General features: G+C 43.7%; 1 protein-coding gene across 1 annotated transcript; it reads left to right on the top strand.

The window, feature by feature from the left end:
• Positions 1 to 4,802: 4,802 nt before the first annotated feature.
• On the top strand, positions 4,803 to 6,673 carry LOC101980043 (protein FAM240B-like). The gene is made up of 2 exons (XM_026778259.1): positions 4,803 to 4,945; positions 6,580 to 6,673. The coding sequence occupies exons 1-2, from the start codon at positions 4,803 to 4,805 to the stop codon at positions 6,671 to 6,673; spliced, it is 237 nt and encodes a 78-aa protein (XP_026634060.1).
• The last annotated feature ends 10,567 nt before the right edge of the window (positions 6,674 to 17,240 follow it).

Raw genomic sequence — 17,240 nt, 5'->3', positions numbered from 1 at the left:
TTTGTTTGAGAAAAGGCCTAAGAACTTTGGCATTGGGCAGGACATCCAGTCCAAAAGAGATCTCACACACTTCATTAAATGCCCGCTACATTAGGCTGCAGCGGCAAAGGGCGGCCATCTTCTATAAGTGGCTCAAAGTTCCTCCTGCCATTAACCAGTTCACCCAGGCCCTGGACCCTCAAACAGCTACCCAGTTGCTTAAACTTACCCAAAAGTACAGGCCAGAGGCTAAGCAGGAGAAGAAGCAAAGGCTGCTGGCCCATGCTGAGAAGAAAGCTGCCGGCATAGGGGATGTCCCAACTAAGAGACCACCCACCTATCCTTCGAGCAGGAGTCAGTCAGTACAGTCACCACCTTGGTGGAGAACAAGAAGGCTCAGCTGGTGGTGATTGCCCACGACGTAAACCGCATTGAGCTGGTGGTCTTTCTGCCTGCTCTGTGTCGGAAGATGGTCCCCTACTGCATCATCAAGGGAAAGATCAGGCTGAAGCGGCTGGTCCATAGGAAGATGTGCACCCCTGTTGCCTTCACACAGGTTAATAGGAAGACAAGGGTGCTCTGGCTAGGCTGATCAAAGCTATTGGGACTAATTACAATGAGAGATAGGGTGAGATACGCCGACACTGGGGATGCAACGTCCTGGGTCCTAAATCTGTGGCTTGAATTGCCAAGCTGGAGAAGGCAATGCAAAAGAACTTGCCACTAAACTGGGTTAAATGTACTGCTGAGTTTTCTATACATAAATATAATTATAAACCTTCAGAGAGAGAGAGGGGGAGACGGAGGGAGAAAGGGAGGGAGGGAGGAAGGAAGGGAGGAAAACTTGGGGGGCTAAGAATATTTGTTACTTTTCTTTCAATATGACCAAGTATCTGACAAAAATGCAACTTAAAGAAGAAAGGGTTTATCCAGGTTTAGAGTTCAAGGGGTTTCAAGCCCTAGTGTCGAAAAGATAAAGTGGGAAGAATGTTAGGCACTTGGCCACATCACTTTGGTAAGCAGGAAGCATATAGCGAACAGGAAGTGATCCACGGTCCCCAGTGACCCATTTCCTCCAGCAATGCTCTACTTCCTAAAGATTCCATAGCCTATCAAAACAGTACCAACCACTGAGGATCAAGTGTTCAAACACGATCAAACCACAACACTAAAGGAAAAAGTTCAAGGTTAACACTATGGATAGATAATACACCCCAGACCCTGAGGAGCAAAGGGTAGGCCTTGGACTATACTCTGTAAAGAAAACCCATCTTTTATGGACAAGATGAGGTTGCACTTGGTTTTGAACACATTGTCTTGAAGCAGTTAGTGCAGGTACTACTCAGGACCACAGGTCAATGCCACCATTGCCTTCCTTGTCACTTAGGTCATGACCCCTTCCTAAGGGGAAATTCCTCCATGGAAACAGAACCCCTAAGTTCTTTTTGTTTTTTTCTGAGCTAGGGTTTCTCTGTGTATTCTGTAGTTGTCCTGGAACTTATTTTGTAGACCAGGCTGGCCTTGAACTCACAGAGATCTGCCTCTGACTCCCTGAGTGCTAGAATTAAAGACGTGTGCCACCACCGCCTGGCTACCCCTAAGTTCTTTCTGACCCAAACAGGCCATCATACTCCAGATCCCTAATAGTCTCTCATCCAACTTGCCTTGGACAGGCTCAGCCTCAGTTTACCCCTTGGGTATGTGGTATCTATGCTTTTAGCTGATTAGTTTTCCCCCGTTCCTGAATCTACAAATGCCTTGCCTGCTAGACTAGATGTTCTCCATAGCCAACTCACCTTCCAGTCAAACAAACAAACAAACAAAAAAAAAAAAATGTCAGACTTCATGAGGGCTTGTTGGAGGAGTGCGCCACTTGTTGGTTCCCCGGCCACCCAGCTAGCTTAGACCCGAAATAACCACACAGAAACCAGCACTGCTTGGCCCATTAGCTCTAGCTTCTTATTGGCTAACTCTTACATCGTAATTTAACCCATCTCCATTAATCTGTGCATCACCACGGGGTCGTGGCCTACCAGCAAAGTTTCAGTGCCTCTTTCTCCAGCAGTGGCAGCTCCATGGCTTCTCTCTGACTCCACCTTCCTTTCTCCCAGCATTCAGCTTGGATTTTTCCCACCTACCTATATTCTGCCCTGCACAGGCCCAAAGCAGTCCTTTAATAACCAATGGTATTCACAGCATGCAGAGGGGAATCCCACATCACAAGCTGGCTGGCTGCCTGCTGGGCTCTCCTCTCTTCTCCATAATGCTGTTTAGCTTAAAATGTCAATTCTAATTTTAAATAAAAGAAAGACATTTCTATGAGTATGTATTTGGCCAAACTATCCTTTCTATGAGTACCAAATATGTGATTTGAATTTGAAAGCTTTAGAAGCAGGGTTTGGAGCTACAACACCGTTAGTGGAATGCTTGCCTGACATGCATGAAGCCCTGGGTTGCAACCCCAGCATCACATAAACCCAGTGTGATGTGCACACCTATAATCTTTGGAAGGTGGAGCAAGAGAATAAGCTTAGCAAATCTGAGGCCAACCTGAGCTAGAAGAGACTCTGTCTCAAAAAAAAAAAAAGGAATCTATAAACCATATACCTGATGGCTTCTTACTTTGCACCCACATTCCTCTCAGCTCAGCATAACAGTGTTGCGTCTGTCTGTCTGTCTGTTGTGTGCTTGTGGACACACATTTATGGAATGCAAGTGGAAGTCAGAGGACAACTTTTTTTATATTTATTTATTGTGTATACAATATTCTGTTTACATATATGCCTGCAGGCTAGAAGAGGGCACCAGACCCCATTACAGATGGTTGTGAGCCACCATGTGGTTGCTGGGAATCGAACTCGGGTCCTTTGGAAGAGCAGGCAATGCTCTTAACCACTGAGCCATCTCTCCAGCCCCCAGAGGACAACTTTTAAGAATCGGTTCTGTCCTATCTTGTTGGGGCCCGATGTCTCTTGTCACTTCTCCTTCTGAACTTGACGCTGCAGCTATGTGGTTCCTCAGGCTTCCTGGTGGCTCTGCTTTCTCCTCTTCCCTTCCTGCCTTAGGAGTGCGGGACTACAGATGTGAGCCATGGCATCTGGCTTTGTACAGGGGTCCCAGCGATCAAACCTGGGTCGTCAGACTTCTGCACCTAACACCGAGCGCTTGTCCTCACTGACCCATCTCTTCAGTTCAAGCAATGAACTGCTTCTCACATGTGCACCCCAAGCAAGTGAAATGCCGTGGATTCTCCTGTAGGTACAACTAAACCCGCAGGGAACTCAAGTGCATGGAGATGCAGGCATTCTGTCTCCTGGTCCTATGAATAAAAATGTAAAATCTAACCTATTTTTGTTAACAGTTCCTCTTCCAATAAACAATGACTAGAAATATGTTAGAGATCTCCACACTGAATCCATTTTCCAGGAAAAGACTAAGTGGGAGATGTGTGTATCCCTGGAGACAGGAGACTGTGCCATCATCAGGCCGTAAGACAGCCCAGGTCCACAGACGCTCAGAGCACTGTCCCTACTCAGAGAGATCTCAGAAATTTCGTCTTACCCAGAAAGGGTAAAAATGGTCCTCTCTCCGACCTTCTTTCATTGTCTAGATCCTGGGATAGTTTAAAGGGCAATTTTCATTTCTCAGAAAGTTCTTTTTATAAAAAACAGTCATTTGAAAAGAGTCATTAGATTAATTTGAGAACAAATGAATATCTGTTAAATTCCTCAAGTCACCAAAAATAACAAGACCGAGTTCTTCTCTTAAGGAAACTAGACCCCACTAAGTCACAAACATCCAAGCACTGAGGTACCTGTTAGTCAGGGGAGAGTGCTGAGATCCTTGGCAGAGAGAGAATGTGAAGTCACTTTGCCTTCTTTAAAGGACAGGAGTGTGGAGGGAACTCCAAAGCTGTGTGGACAAAATCAACTAATGCCTCTGAGCATCTGCTTCATCGTGCGCAAAATGAGAAATTAATTAGCTCAAGTTAGCCATCCATAATGTACGAAGAGAGTCCTCTGTGAAGATGAGCAGACCTAGGTTTAAACTCAGCTCTGTTTTAGTCACTGGGGAGGCTAATTCTATTACTCAGCCTCCTCATCTGAACAATGAGTGTAAAACCACCCATCTCACAGAGCAGCACCGACGGACAACAGTACAGTGGGTAGAACACTGTGCAAGTGTGAGAAGCTGGATTGGAAACACCAACACCCATGTAAAAGCCAGGTTAGCTCTGTCCCCACATTGGGAGGATGCAAAGACAGACAGGTTCCAGGAACATATTGGCCAAAGAGTTGAGTCAAATAAGTGATCTTTCTAGTGAAAGCACCTGCCTCAAGATATCTCTGGTCTCCACATGAGTACACATAGGCAAGTGTACCACACACACACACACACACACAAAATTACAACTGATTCAAAGAAATTTGTTTTTAAAAAAATCAATAAATTTGTAGTAGAAGAAAAATTGACATCCACAGGTGTCTCATTTGGGTAAAATTTATTTTAATTTCTGTGTTTAGAATCATTTACATTACTATATTTTTCTCTACTTTACAGTATAGCAAAATGGCTAAAAGACAACAAAAAAAGCCAACTGCTTAAGAATCAGATTACCTTCATGGGCTACAGATTTTTCTTTGTTCAACTATTTTCAGAATACTTTTTGCATCATCATGATTATCTTCATCTGCAGATCCAAAAACTGAGTCATTCCATGAGCGTGTGATGATGGAAAAGTGTCAATTTAAGCTCCTCAGGCACATCCCCAGATCAGGGTGTCACTACTTGCTGGACTATGCTCTATCTTTCATGTTGCAGGGATGAACAGCCAGTACATGCGCAGGGAAGTCTTCTGCTGTGAGACCTGCGATGAGCTCAAAAGCTTCTGGGAAAAGGAAATTAGCAAGCAGACTTGCTACCGAGAACTTGAAGAAGATCGTCAGGAGAGAAGCGCTCTGAGAAAGTATGTGGGTTGTTTTTCTGTCCTGGGTTCCTTGGGAATAAACCAAATGTACAGAGGGGCCCAGTTCTTTTTCATCACTCACTAGGATAAGAAGGTGGGTGGTGGATTCTATGTTACAGAGGAAGGAAGCAAGAACAAGATCTGGAGGAAAAGAAATATATTAAACTCACAAGTCCAGATGACTCAGCATGTGAAGGCACTTGCCACATAAGCCTGAAGGCCTGTGTTTGAATCCCATAACCAACATAAAGGTGAAGGAGGGGCCTGATTCCACAGAGTTTTCCGCTGACCTTCACATACCTGTCATGACATGACACATACACCCACATATACACAACATGTATACACAGGCACACATACATACACAATAATAATAATTTGAATTAAAAAGATTCTGTTTCCTATAATTGTTTACTCAAGAGATGGGTGTGTTGATACAAGCCATAATCCTGGAAGTTAGGATATAGAGGTAGAAGGATTAGAAACTCAAGATTATTCTCAGCTACCTTAAGAGTTCAAGGTCAGCCTGAGCTATATTGTAGCTCAACACCTGTTCTATATGCTACAGTACAATTGGCAAGTCAGGCAAGGGCCTGGAGATTGAAACACACACACACACACACACACACACACACGCAGAGAGAGAAAGAGAGAGAGAGAGAGAGAGAGAGAGAGAGAGAGAGAGAGAGAGGAGAGACATGGGTGCCAAGATTGCCCCGAGAATGCCTTGAATGCCCTCTTTATTGTGTTCCAGGGCAGCTTATATAGGGTCTTCTTGACTAATGGCCATGCCCTAACTCTCAGCTGCAAGCCCACCAGAAACTACTCCCCGGGTCTCGTGCTCAGAGCAGCTGCAAACACAGGAAAACAAGTTGTTTACTCTGGCAGGCAGGGGGTCACAGAAAATTCAGGGTCTGGGGTCTACAGTCCCCAACATTACATAGAGCCTGTCTCAAAAATAAATAAATAAAAATAAGAATAAAGTAAAATCCCTCTTCAACTCTTCACAATTATAATCCCAGTACACAAGGGCTACATTCACCAGCTCTTTCACGGTCAACTTGTTGATGACTCCAAAAAAAAAATTTTTTTTTTAACTGGGATTTTGACTGGAATTTCACTGAGTCCAATAGTAATTTGAGAAGGCTAAATTAAATTTGATGGAAGACTACCTGTTTGTAGTCTTCATTTGTTTTTCTGTTGGGACCAATTGGAGTCCTGGCCTTCAGCTGTTCTTCCCTGCTAAAGCCTTCTGATTGGAGTTACTAAAAGCTGTGCCTTGAGGATCAAGGAAGAGGTTCTCACCTGTTGGCCCTCTTGACTGCTGGGTATTTAAGCCTCCATGGTGCTATGAAATAGAGGGCTTTGTACCAGTGATTAGACGTCCATGTGTCTGCCTTTCTCTGTATGTTTGTGTATTTCAACCTCCAGCCCCTTGCCCGAATCTCGCGAACTGTATTGTAGCGCATAGAGTGCAGACGGGGGCACAGTGTGCTGCATTTTTCTATTTTCTTTCTGTTCTTTACTCATTCACAACAGTCATGGGCTTCTTTGGGCAATATTTATGAATCAGTGGACCAGCAGGCATGGAAACAAATGCACTAACCAACTGTATTGTGGTGTCTCCTCCTCAGGCTTCGAGAAGAATGGAAGCAGAGGCTGGAGAAGAGGCTGAGAATGCTGGACAACCCTGATGAAGAGGGAAAGCAGGCTAACCCCGAGAACTGAGTGTTTCTAGCAAGCCATCAAGGGCATCCTTTCCTAAGAGGAAAAAGACTTCTACCGAGTTAGACTGACTTACTAAGCAGAACTTCCCCTATTTGCTCTCCCAATTGAGAAAGGACACACGTGTAAACCCCACCCTGTGCTAATGGAAACTGTTATTCATTCAGCTCAACACGCTCCACACAGAGGACAGGGTGGCTGCAGGGGTGGGATGCTTGGATTGTTTAATGCGGAAAAACTCTTTGAATTAGTACCCCTCCCCAGGTTTCAAAGACCCTTGTAGTATAAGCTGGTTCTACACTCTGCCCTCGTTTTTGAAATTTAAATGCTTCCTCTGAGCTTGCTTGAGGCAACGACCTTGATGGGATCTGGCTTCCCCACCTCTCCAGAAATTGATCACAAAATCTTTGTCTCCTTTCTCCCTTTCTTGTGTATACAGATTTGCCACAGCCTGTCTATATGAAAGTGAAAATCTTTTATGTTGCAAAATGAACTGTGAGCAAAATAGCTTTGGCAGTTTTTCAATTTAAAATGATCATTTGGCTGCAGCTGGGAAAATGGATTTGAGAGATGACAGGAGATGGTTTGGAGATGAGTTTCTGTAACTTCTGTGGTCACCACGATAAAGGACATGAGCAAAGAGAATGTGTGGTCTCGCAGATGGGTTAGAAGCCATGAGACATGAAACATCTAAAATTATAGTTGTTCATTTATCTTAACCAACACTTATATAACATGGGCTAAATAAAGAGAATATGAATTCTAAAAGCTGTTGAACTGGTTTTATTAACAACCAAAGTTACTAACCAGTGAGGTTATATGGTGTGTACAGTGCCTAGCTTCCTGGGCTTTGGTTTCCTGGTGTAGCAACACTTAACCACTGTGCCTTTCCAGGTGTCTGGATAGATTATCAGGTGTATGGTGTAGGAGTTCCTTCTGTTTGTGTGTTGCTTACATTGGTTAATGAAGAAAGAAACTGCCTTGGCCTAGTTGATAGGGCAGAACTTAGGGAGGAGGAGAAAACAGAACTGAATGCTGGGAGTAAGAAGGGCAGAGTCAGAGAGAAGCCATGGATCCTCTGCCAGAGATGGACGCCAGTTAGCCACTGCCACGTGGTGATACACAGATTAATGGAGATGGGTTAAACTAATATGTGAGAGTTAGCCAATAAGAAGTTAGAGCTAGGGGGCTGGAGAGATGGCTCAGCGGTTAAGAGCATTGTCTGTTCTTCCAAAGGTCCTGAGTTCAATTCCCAGCAACCACATGGTGGCTCACAACCATCTGCAATGAGGTCTGGTGCCCTCTTCTGGCCTTCAGGCATACACACAGAATATTGTATACATAATAAGTAAATAAATATTAAAAAAATAATAATAATTAAAAAAAAAAAAAGTTAAAAAAAAAAAAGAAGTTAGAGCTAATGACCAAGCAGTGCTTTAATTAATACAGTTTCTGTGTGGTTATTTCAGGTGTAAGCTAGCAGGGCTGCCAGGACAAACAAGCAGCCCACCCTTCCTGTCGGTGCAACGGCCCTCTCGTTACAACAGGTGTAATGTTTCCTAGCACAGAACTTGGTACAGAGGGGACCCTGGATGTTTCTGAGCTCTCATCTCCTCCATTCTTCTGCCTTCTGTCTGTCACTAATCCGGGCCCATAGAAAATTCCTGGCTCACCCTAGAGCAGGGATCCCAAGCATGCCTGTGCCTACAGTCTCAGTTGCCTAAAAAAAACTTTTAAATTCATAGATTTCTTGGGCCCTACTCTCAGAGACTGATTTTGCTGATCTGACGTGGGATTCAGGAACTGTGTTTATATCAAAATACATGGGAAACCCTGATGCTCAGCTAGTCTTGGAGCCAGTTCCCTAGAAGGCATAAAAGAGAAGGAGGGAAAGTACTGAGACATTCTGTTGGTCAGACTAAAGAAAAATATGAGTGATGCTCTCTGCAGGTGCAGCCCAGGGAGGACCTGGTCAACTCCCAGAGTGCATGAGGTCAGCCTTGGAAGATCAGCTGGCAAAGGCAAGAAATAGCCTCTGCCTGTCAAAGCAGGGCTGGAGGAAGGGAAAGGAAGCATAGGCTGGGTTAAGTAGGGGAAGGTCCTTAAAATGCTACCGTAGGCATTTGGTCTTCATCACTCAAGCCATGGAGACTCATCAAAGGTTTCTAAGCAGGCTGGTAACCTGCTAAGAGTTTGTCTTAGTAACTTAGTGAGGCAACACTGGCAGCAGAGTGGAGAATACACTCTACAAACATGAGGGATTGCCCTTGCTAAAACTGTGATTATCCAAACACAAAATACATCGCTTCTGTGATCCTGAACTCTGTCCAAAGCAATTGGAAGTGCAAAAAAGAGTGGTATCTCAGTAACAAGATGCAAGGATCACGGTGACCTTACACTACAACTCCTGGTTAGCGACTTCAAACTTGCATATTTTATCACAAAATTAATTAGCTCTTTCTTTTTAATCAGATATTACATTATACCAATTTAGAGGTGAGATCAACTGCCCTGACTCCCAAAAAAAAAAAAACTAAGTTAATTTTATGCCTACATTGTTGTTATCAGGGAAAGTACAACAAAAGGTCCTTTTTCATCGGGACAGTTGAAAAACATCTCGCTGGATTAGTGACAGCAGAATTAAAAACAGCAAGTGTCCCTTTCCACAAAGTAATTTAGCAGCAAGATTGCAGAGCAGTGTACAAGCCCCTTGGGGTATTTGGGGAGGAAAAAAAGGCCTGAAATGCAAAGAGATACAATGGCATTCACAGGCATCCCAGCTGACAGGCGGGAGACCCTGGTCAGGAAAGATTTACTGTCCTGGACTGATAGAGGAGATGGGCAGTACTCAGTCAGCTGGGCAAATCAGAGGATCATTTATAATACAACACTGGGCAGCCCCACCCCCACCCCAAATACCATGACAAAGTGCAGACCAGGCACAGGGCCAGGTCTCTGAACAAGACCTTGACAAGGACAGGGGTTGGGGGTATGTTAGGAAGGAGCCCAAGTCAGTTCTGTTAGCTCTGACTTACACAATTCTCTTTTTGAATATATAGATTGTAAAGAAGAAAATGGGATTGTACCACTAACATGACACTCTTACATCAGCTTTGACTGTAACGAATTTTCCTCTGAAATAATAAGTTACTTGCATGTTTGTGACAAAAATAAAAATCAGGAAAGAAAAAAAATATACAAATGACCTACAGGCAGCTAGTGGCAGTAAACATGGCTGACATTATAAAGATTAATATTCATCATATACACTCAAAAAGATAGGCAAGTAATTTTTTAGAATATGATGTTATGTCATTCACGTAAACTGTTCTGTTTTAATATACTATAGACCTATTAGAACTGAAGGAGCAAGATCTGCTTCTTGTTACTGTTGAGTTCAGTGCATCTAGATGCAGATTATTTACTTGCTATTCCTTTATTTTTATTTATTCATTTATTTTGGCGAGTGTCTCAGTAGCTGATTCAAACTCTTGATCCTCCTGCCTCAGTGCTGGGATTATAATCCACTACAACTGGTCCTCTTTTCTCTCTCATTTCTTGTCTTTCTGGCTTTTCTCTCCATTTCCTTCCCTTTCTGGGTCCAGGCTGGTCTTGAACTTCTGGATTCAAGTGGAATTCAGCCTTCTGAGTTCTGGAATTACAGATTATGCCACCATGTCCCGTTTACAAACAACTTCAATTCCTGCCAGACAAAGTGAGGTGTCTTCCCTTAAAGATATCTAAGGGAAAGAGAAGTCCTGTACCACAATGAAGCAGACTGAGTTAATATATGATCTGTGCTATATGATGGAGGTAAGGAGTGGGGTCCACATGGCTTAGGCTATGTCATGAGGGTCACCCTTTCTTTCAGTAACGGAGCAGTTCTTGGCTCATGTATGACCAAGAAGACATTAAAGTTGTCCATCTCTCCCCTTATCCCATACCCTAGCATGAGTCAGGGTGGGCTGGGTGTGGTTTTGCTATGTTTACAACCTTCTCTGCTAAGGGGCCCCAAAGGACCTGGGCAAGGAAAAGCCAGAATCTTGGCTTGGACTAGAACCAAAAGAAATGAGAGCCCTCCTTCTTGCGGATCTGCTCACAGTAAAGGTGGAGATGCTGTCAGAACACCTGAACTCAGTCAAACCACCACACTTGCTATTCTGTTACTGTCCTCTGCTATAAACTAGAATTAAACACCCTGAGTAAAACATCATTTTGCCTCTTCTGAGTACCAGCCACCTACAGGAAGCTAAGTATCTGAAACGTAGCCTAGGGCAGGGCTCTAACTTTCTTCACATGGGTGTCTCTAAATGTAATGATAGCAGTAAACTCAGATATTTTATCTAAATTTTCATCTTTGTATCCCTATGAAGCCTTGTGATGGAGAGGACCATGCCGACAGATTGAGTTTGAGTGTTAAAATTGGTTTTAAAATGAATAAAGGAAGAAGGAGTGTAGTTCAGTTAGTAGAGTGCTTGTCCACCATGAAGGAGGCTCTGCATAGGATCCCCAGCTTCACAGAACCAGAAATGGTGGCACCCAGCACTCAGGGCCTGGAGGCAGGAGATAGAGGTTCAATGTAATCCTTGGCTACAGGGAGAGCTTGAAACCACCCTGGTCTATATGTGATTCTGTCAAAAAATAATAATAATAATAATAGTAGTAGTGGTAGTAGTAATAAAACAGAAAAGATTAATAAAAGCTCACTTCAAACAAAGTGTGGCCTAGTCAGGTTTTTCTCCCAAGAATTTTTAGAAGATTAAATTCAGAGTATTTTACAGTAAATATTTAGCAGTCAACAGCCAACAGTTAACATCTATCTGTCCAGGAGCAGCAAGCTGGGACAGTACTTTGCAAATGAAGAAAATCTACAAATCTGGCTTCTAAGTGCTGCTTGCTGGACTGTGACCTAGTCGCTAACACAAATAACCAGTTGTTATTTGTAGAGCCTGGGGATTAAATGCCATGGCTTTGGAGTCAGGAAACTCTGGGAGCTAATCTCCATGTTGCCACAAAACAGGCAAGTTAGTTAACCTCTGTCAGCATCGGTTTCCTCGCTGCTCTGGCTTGGATAATAAATGTCCCCCCAAAGAACCTGTGTTACAGGCTTGATCGCCAGCCTAGTGCTATGTGCTGGTGGTACAGTCTTTAAAAGGGAGAGCCTGGTAGGAGGTGCTGAGGTCATTACAGCTGTGTCCCAGAAGACCTGGGAGACCCTGCCCTCTCCTCTCTCTCTCTCTCTCTCTCTCTCTCTCTCTCTCTCTCTCTCTCTCTCTCTCTCTCTCTCTCTCTCTCTCTCTCTCTCTCTCCTCCCTGAGGTTGTATCATTTGTTTATTTTATCATTAGTGGGGAGGGTCATAGGGCAGGTTTAGAGGTCAGAGGACAACTCTGTAGAACCAGTTCTCTCCTTCCTCCTTTACATGGATTCTAAGAATCAAACATACCATGTACCTTTCTCAATGAGACTCCAAGTTACCCAGTCCCACTACCACCCCTGCTTTTGATGTAAGTGATCTTACTCTCTTCTGTGTTCCCACCACAACATATGCCTCACTAGAGACTAAAACAATTAAGCAAAATGAACAGGAATAAAAACCTCCTTCATAATTATCTCAGATATTTTGTTATGATGACAAAAAGCTGGCTAACACAGTCACCTTCAAGATGCGGTAATAAATGCTACTTCACAAGAACTCTGGAAGGATTATATAAAAAACTGGCCATGTTATACTTTAAACTGAATCCTTCAGTGGGAGAGATGGCTCGGCAGTTAAGAGCACTGGCTGCTGTTCCTGAGGACTGGGGTTCACTTCTCAGCACCCAAATGGTGACTCACTATCATCTGTAACTCCAGTTCCAGAGAATCTGATGCCCTCTTCAGGCCTCCATGGGCACTGCCTGCATGTGGTGCAGTTACTTATGTAGACAAACACTCACACACATAAAATTCAATCTTCTATTTATTTTAAATATACATATTTTTAAATATATATTTTATTAAATAAATCCTTTTAAAAAATATGTGCATTGAGGTGATTTTCCTCTGAGAAGCCAACACCTACATTTTTCAATGTGATTGCTGTTTTTAACAAAATCTCAATCCTTCAATCTACCAATAAAATTCAGGAGCCAGTTGCTGGGGTAAAAGCCTACTGGTTCACGAGGCTAAAAGCATCCAGCTGGCCTTCCTCCTCAGTCGATATCCCAGAAGCCTCTCTTCTCTCCTCCAGTCTCAAACAAGTCTCCTCAAACTCAATGCCCCTCCCTTCTACTTCATGTGTGTCTCCCTATTCATCCTCCTGACTCCCCCTTACTCTCTATGTTTTTTAACAATCCCATGTTCATTTCCTGTCAGATGGTTGCTTGCTCTGCCTCTTGACCTAAGGTTTGACATATTTAATCCTGTTTACAATATTCAAGCAGAAAGCTCTTGGATTAAGCTGAGTCACACCATAGCTAGAAGCAGGTTTTCCAGTAAACAATGCAATCGGGGCTCACAGTGTGATCAGATTTCCTGCAACATGTGGTTTCTTTCCTTCTTGCATCTTTCTCTTTACCTTAGCATTTAGAATCTATATTAAAATCTCTTAATAAACTGTAACTCTGCTTCAAAACAATAAATATATCAAAACAATTTATATTTATCATTTTTGGTTTTTGTTTTGTTTTGTTTTGTTTTGTTTTGTTTTGAGACAGGGTCCTTCTATTATATAGCCCTGACTGTCCTGGAGCACACTTATGGAGGATGGGCTGGTCTCTCACAGAGATCCTCCTGCATTGGCTGGGATTAAAGGATATACCATCACGGTCAGTCATATATGCTGTGTGTGTGTATGTTTATGTGTATCTGTGTGAGCGTATGTGTGTGTGTGTATGTGTGTGTGTGTGTGTGTGTAGTGGTTGGTGGGTGTGTACATTCATGTGTGTGCATTGTAAATTCAAGCACACGCATGCCATAATACACATGTGGAGGACAACCTTAGACATCCATCCTCACTTTCCACCTTATATAAAGCAGTGTCTCTGGATGGCCCTACCCCTCACCATGGGTGTGGCAGAGCTGGTCTTGATGACATGAGCCTAGGAGAGCTGGCTCTTTCCCTCACAAGAGGGGGCTAGTCCCAGTAACCCAGACCACCAGCTCAGCTACCAGCCAGACCCACACCCTGGGCCTTGGATTGATCCACCCTAACATCTGCCCCATCTATGACCTGCTGGAGTGCATGAAGGGACTGGTCCTGTGGAACAATACCCACAGGCCCTGCTTGACTGGGACAACAGCAGTCTGAGAGGAGCTTGGGTGAGGACCAGTGATGATGGCATACCAGAGGCCTTGAACCTGATCAAAGACTCATCGTGACGAGCATTTAAGGGTGGGGCTGATTGGACAGAAGGGTGTACTGAGTAACACACTGCAGCTCCTGATGCCTAGGATGAAGGAGGAGGTGTTGGAGAGACAGAGGAGCAGGTGGGGATTTTGTTTTGTTTTTAATTAATTTTCAGGGGCTGGGGGCATGCTGCAGGGATGAGAGGTGTATATTGAGGAGCTGGGAGGTGAATGAAAGTGGGATGCATGATGTGAAATTCCCAAAGAATTACTAAGAAAAAAAAACAGCAGAGTCTCTGTCGTTCAGTGTTGTGCATGCCAAGTGAACTGGCCCGAGACCTGCCAGGGATTCCTCTATCACTACCTCCCATCTCTACTTAAGAATGCTAGGATTATGGGTGTTCAAGCGAGGCGTCTGTCTTTTACACAGGTTGTGGGGATTTGAACTCAGGTCCTCATGCTCTCAGGACAAGCTCCTTTACACACTGAGCCATCCATCTCCCCAGCCCATATGCTGTTATTAAGACTTAAGAGCAACTCTGTCTTGGAAAATCCCACACTTCTTCTTGACTATATATTTGTGCGATATGCTTAGAAACTTGTTTTTCATCAATTCCCTTCTCGGTCCTACAAGGTAACTATAACCAGAATAGAACCCAGGCATTTCTGCCTTCAGTTTGTATTTATCTGCTTTATGCATCTCACTCTCTTTGTTTACAATTCCTCCTGTTCCACACAGCTAAATGGTACTTAAAGATCTCCAGTCATTGGCCCTACTTGCAGTCAGTCACATCAAGTCCCAGCAACAAGATTGATAAATTCATTTATGATAAGGAATGCCTAGAACAGACACCACTACCATCTTCCCACTCCCAAAAAAATGAGGTTGGCTAATTTTCACAACAAAACTAGCTCTGCAGTACATAAAAGGTATGCTCACAATGCGGAAGGAGGTCTCCTGAGTATGCTCTGGGTAACATGGAAGGCAGCGTGGTCACTGAATAGGAAGTAGAACATTCAACAGACCGAAGCTCACGTTTAGAGTGCTTTATGTCAACTAAAATCCTGTTCATTGATAAGTCTAAAGTCTCCTGCTTTCCCTCAGACTGCAACCTCATGAGAAAGATACAAGCAATTCAGAGACTAACAAACTGACTAGCGCTAACACATGAACAAGTGCATCTGAATCTGGATTTCGCTGCAGCAATTTCCAGTAAGGAATGTTTGAACTGAGTAGCTCGAAACCAACATGCAGGCTGTTAGATGCTTCCTTCCGCTCACAGCAAAGGCACAGAGTCAAGTTTAGAAGCAAACGCTACTTTCTGAGTGTGGACTCAGCACAGCACATATCACACTTTGCTCTTTAGGCTGTTTTCCCACACTCCGGGTGTGCCGCTGCCTCCCACTGTCGAGACAGAAGGTTTTCCATAGACATGCTTATCATACTTATTATAGGTAGCCTCATTTACTAGGTGTTGGTTTTTTTAGACATGCGATGGTCTTTATGGTTGACCTTTCTGGATGAACACATTTTCCTTAGCTCACAGTCGTCTCAGATCTGAGTGTGAGTAGTTGGTTTTAACACTATGTCTCATTCGCTCGTCCTCATTCACTTTTAAACTGAGTGTGATCAGCCACCTCCAGAGAGATGGGTGTCTAAATCTGGCCCTGATTTTGGTTGGGTCCCTTTTATAAACTGTGAGAAATTTCCATCCACTGTCATAATTAATAGGCTGTCATTCAGTCCAGTAAATGTTTACTTTTTAAGGCATGCGTGACTAACGGCAGCTATGTGTGGCCTGCGCTGTTGTCTAAGTTGACCTTTGTTGTTCTTTTGACCTTTGGTTGTTGGCAGCTTTACACATCTTTCATCAGTGGGGCATGAATAGAGTGAGCTTAGTTCAGAGCAGGGGTAAGGTGTCCTTGGAGGTACAGGTGACTTATAGGAAGGGGCAGTGGATGGTCACCAATACAGGACTACTCTACCTCGAGGGGAACTCAACTATGTATGTTGTGATTTTCCAAGACCGCTAAGTGAAAAGGCAGCAGTCCCAGATACTCAAGCCTCATCATGTGACACCCCATCATTCAGCACCCAGTGTCTGCCAGATATGCTGACAATTCAGAGGCTTTCTGATAATGGCCACTACCCATGAGTCTAAAGGATCAGACTTGAACACACAGGTGGCAGTGCACATCTAAGCCCACTCTGGGAGTTGGGGGAGCTGTCCTTTATTTGTTTTGCTTCTGTGGTGTTTGTATGTGTATCTGTGTGTGTGTGTGTATCTGTGTATGTGTGTGTGTGTGTGTGTGTGTGTGTGTGTGTCTGTGTCTGTGTTCATTCATGTATGTATATGCATGTGTAAAGGATGCAGAGACTGATGTCTGGTGTCTTCTTCAAACATTCCTCACCTTACTTACTGACTTGGGGTTTCATTGACCCTCGAGCTCACAGATTCAGCAGGTTCCTAGGATCGTCCTGTCCCTAACTCCTAGCACAGGGGTTGTAGGTGTGCACCTCTGTGCCAAGACTGTTTTGTAAGATCTTGGATCTAAATCCAGGTCCTCCTGCTTGCACAGCAAGCACTTTGCCAACTGAGCCATCTCCCCCAGCCTCCAACCCCAATTTCTCTACAACATACCCCATGGATGACTCAACCAAGGTTCAGTCACAGAACCAGTGTAACTTGGGGGCCATCTGTTCAGAAGAGGAAGAAGCTGTGTCAGTTGCTCATCAGAGGGGACCACCTGTTGTCTGAGGCAGACACAGCATTTATTTTCCCGATGGTCCACTAACACTGGGCCTTCTGTTCCCTCTTCTTGCAAAGAAACCTTCCTAATTCTACTGACCCTTTTTAAAAATTGTAGTTTAAGGTGGCTGGAGAGATGGCTCAGTGGTTAAGCATGCCTGCTGTTCTTCCAGAGGACTAGAGTTCAGTTCCCAGCACCTGTACTTGGTGTGATTCTCAACTACCTGACTCCATGGGCAGTGCACATACCTGCACACGCTGACACGTACACATATTTAAAGTAAAAAGAAATCTTTTTAAAATGCTAATATGTATCATATAAAAATTATCATTTAAAACACTATATAGCATTTATTGCAAAAAAAATGGAGAATGTGTCACTCATTGGCTCATTATTCTTGCACAGAGAAAATTTAAGTCTTTCTCATATTGCTCTAATTTTAGTGCAAATACCTCCAAAGATCCCATTCTCTTTTGCTGGTAAACTGTTAT

Source organism: Microtus ochrogaster, unplaced genomic scaffold, assembly GCF_000317375.1.
Source record: "Microtus ochrogaster isolate Prairie Vole_2 unplaced genomic scaffold, MicOch1.0 UNK118, whole genome shotgun sequence".
Lineage (NCBI taxonomy): Eukaryota > Metazoa > Chordata > Mammalia > Rodentia > Cricetidae > Microtus > Microtus ochrogaster.
This window is presented reverse-complemented; position numbering and strand designations above follow the sequence as displayed.

What these genes read in the sequence shown, in the direction of transcription:
- LOC101980043 (XM_026778259.1), top strand. Translation starts at nt 4,803, where the DNA reads ATGAACAGCCAGTACATGCGCAGGGAAGTCTTCTGCTGTGAGACCTGC. An exon ending in GAGAGAAGCGCTCTGAGAAA is followed by an intron (nt 4,946 to 6,579) that starts GTATGTGGGTTG and finishes TCTCCTCCTCAG; the next exon opens with GCTTCGAGAAGAATGGAAGC.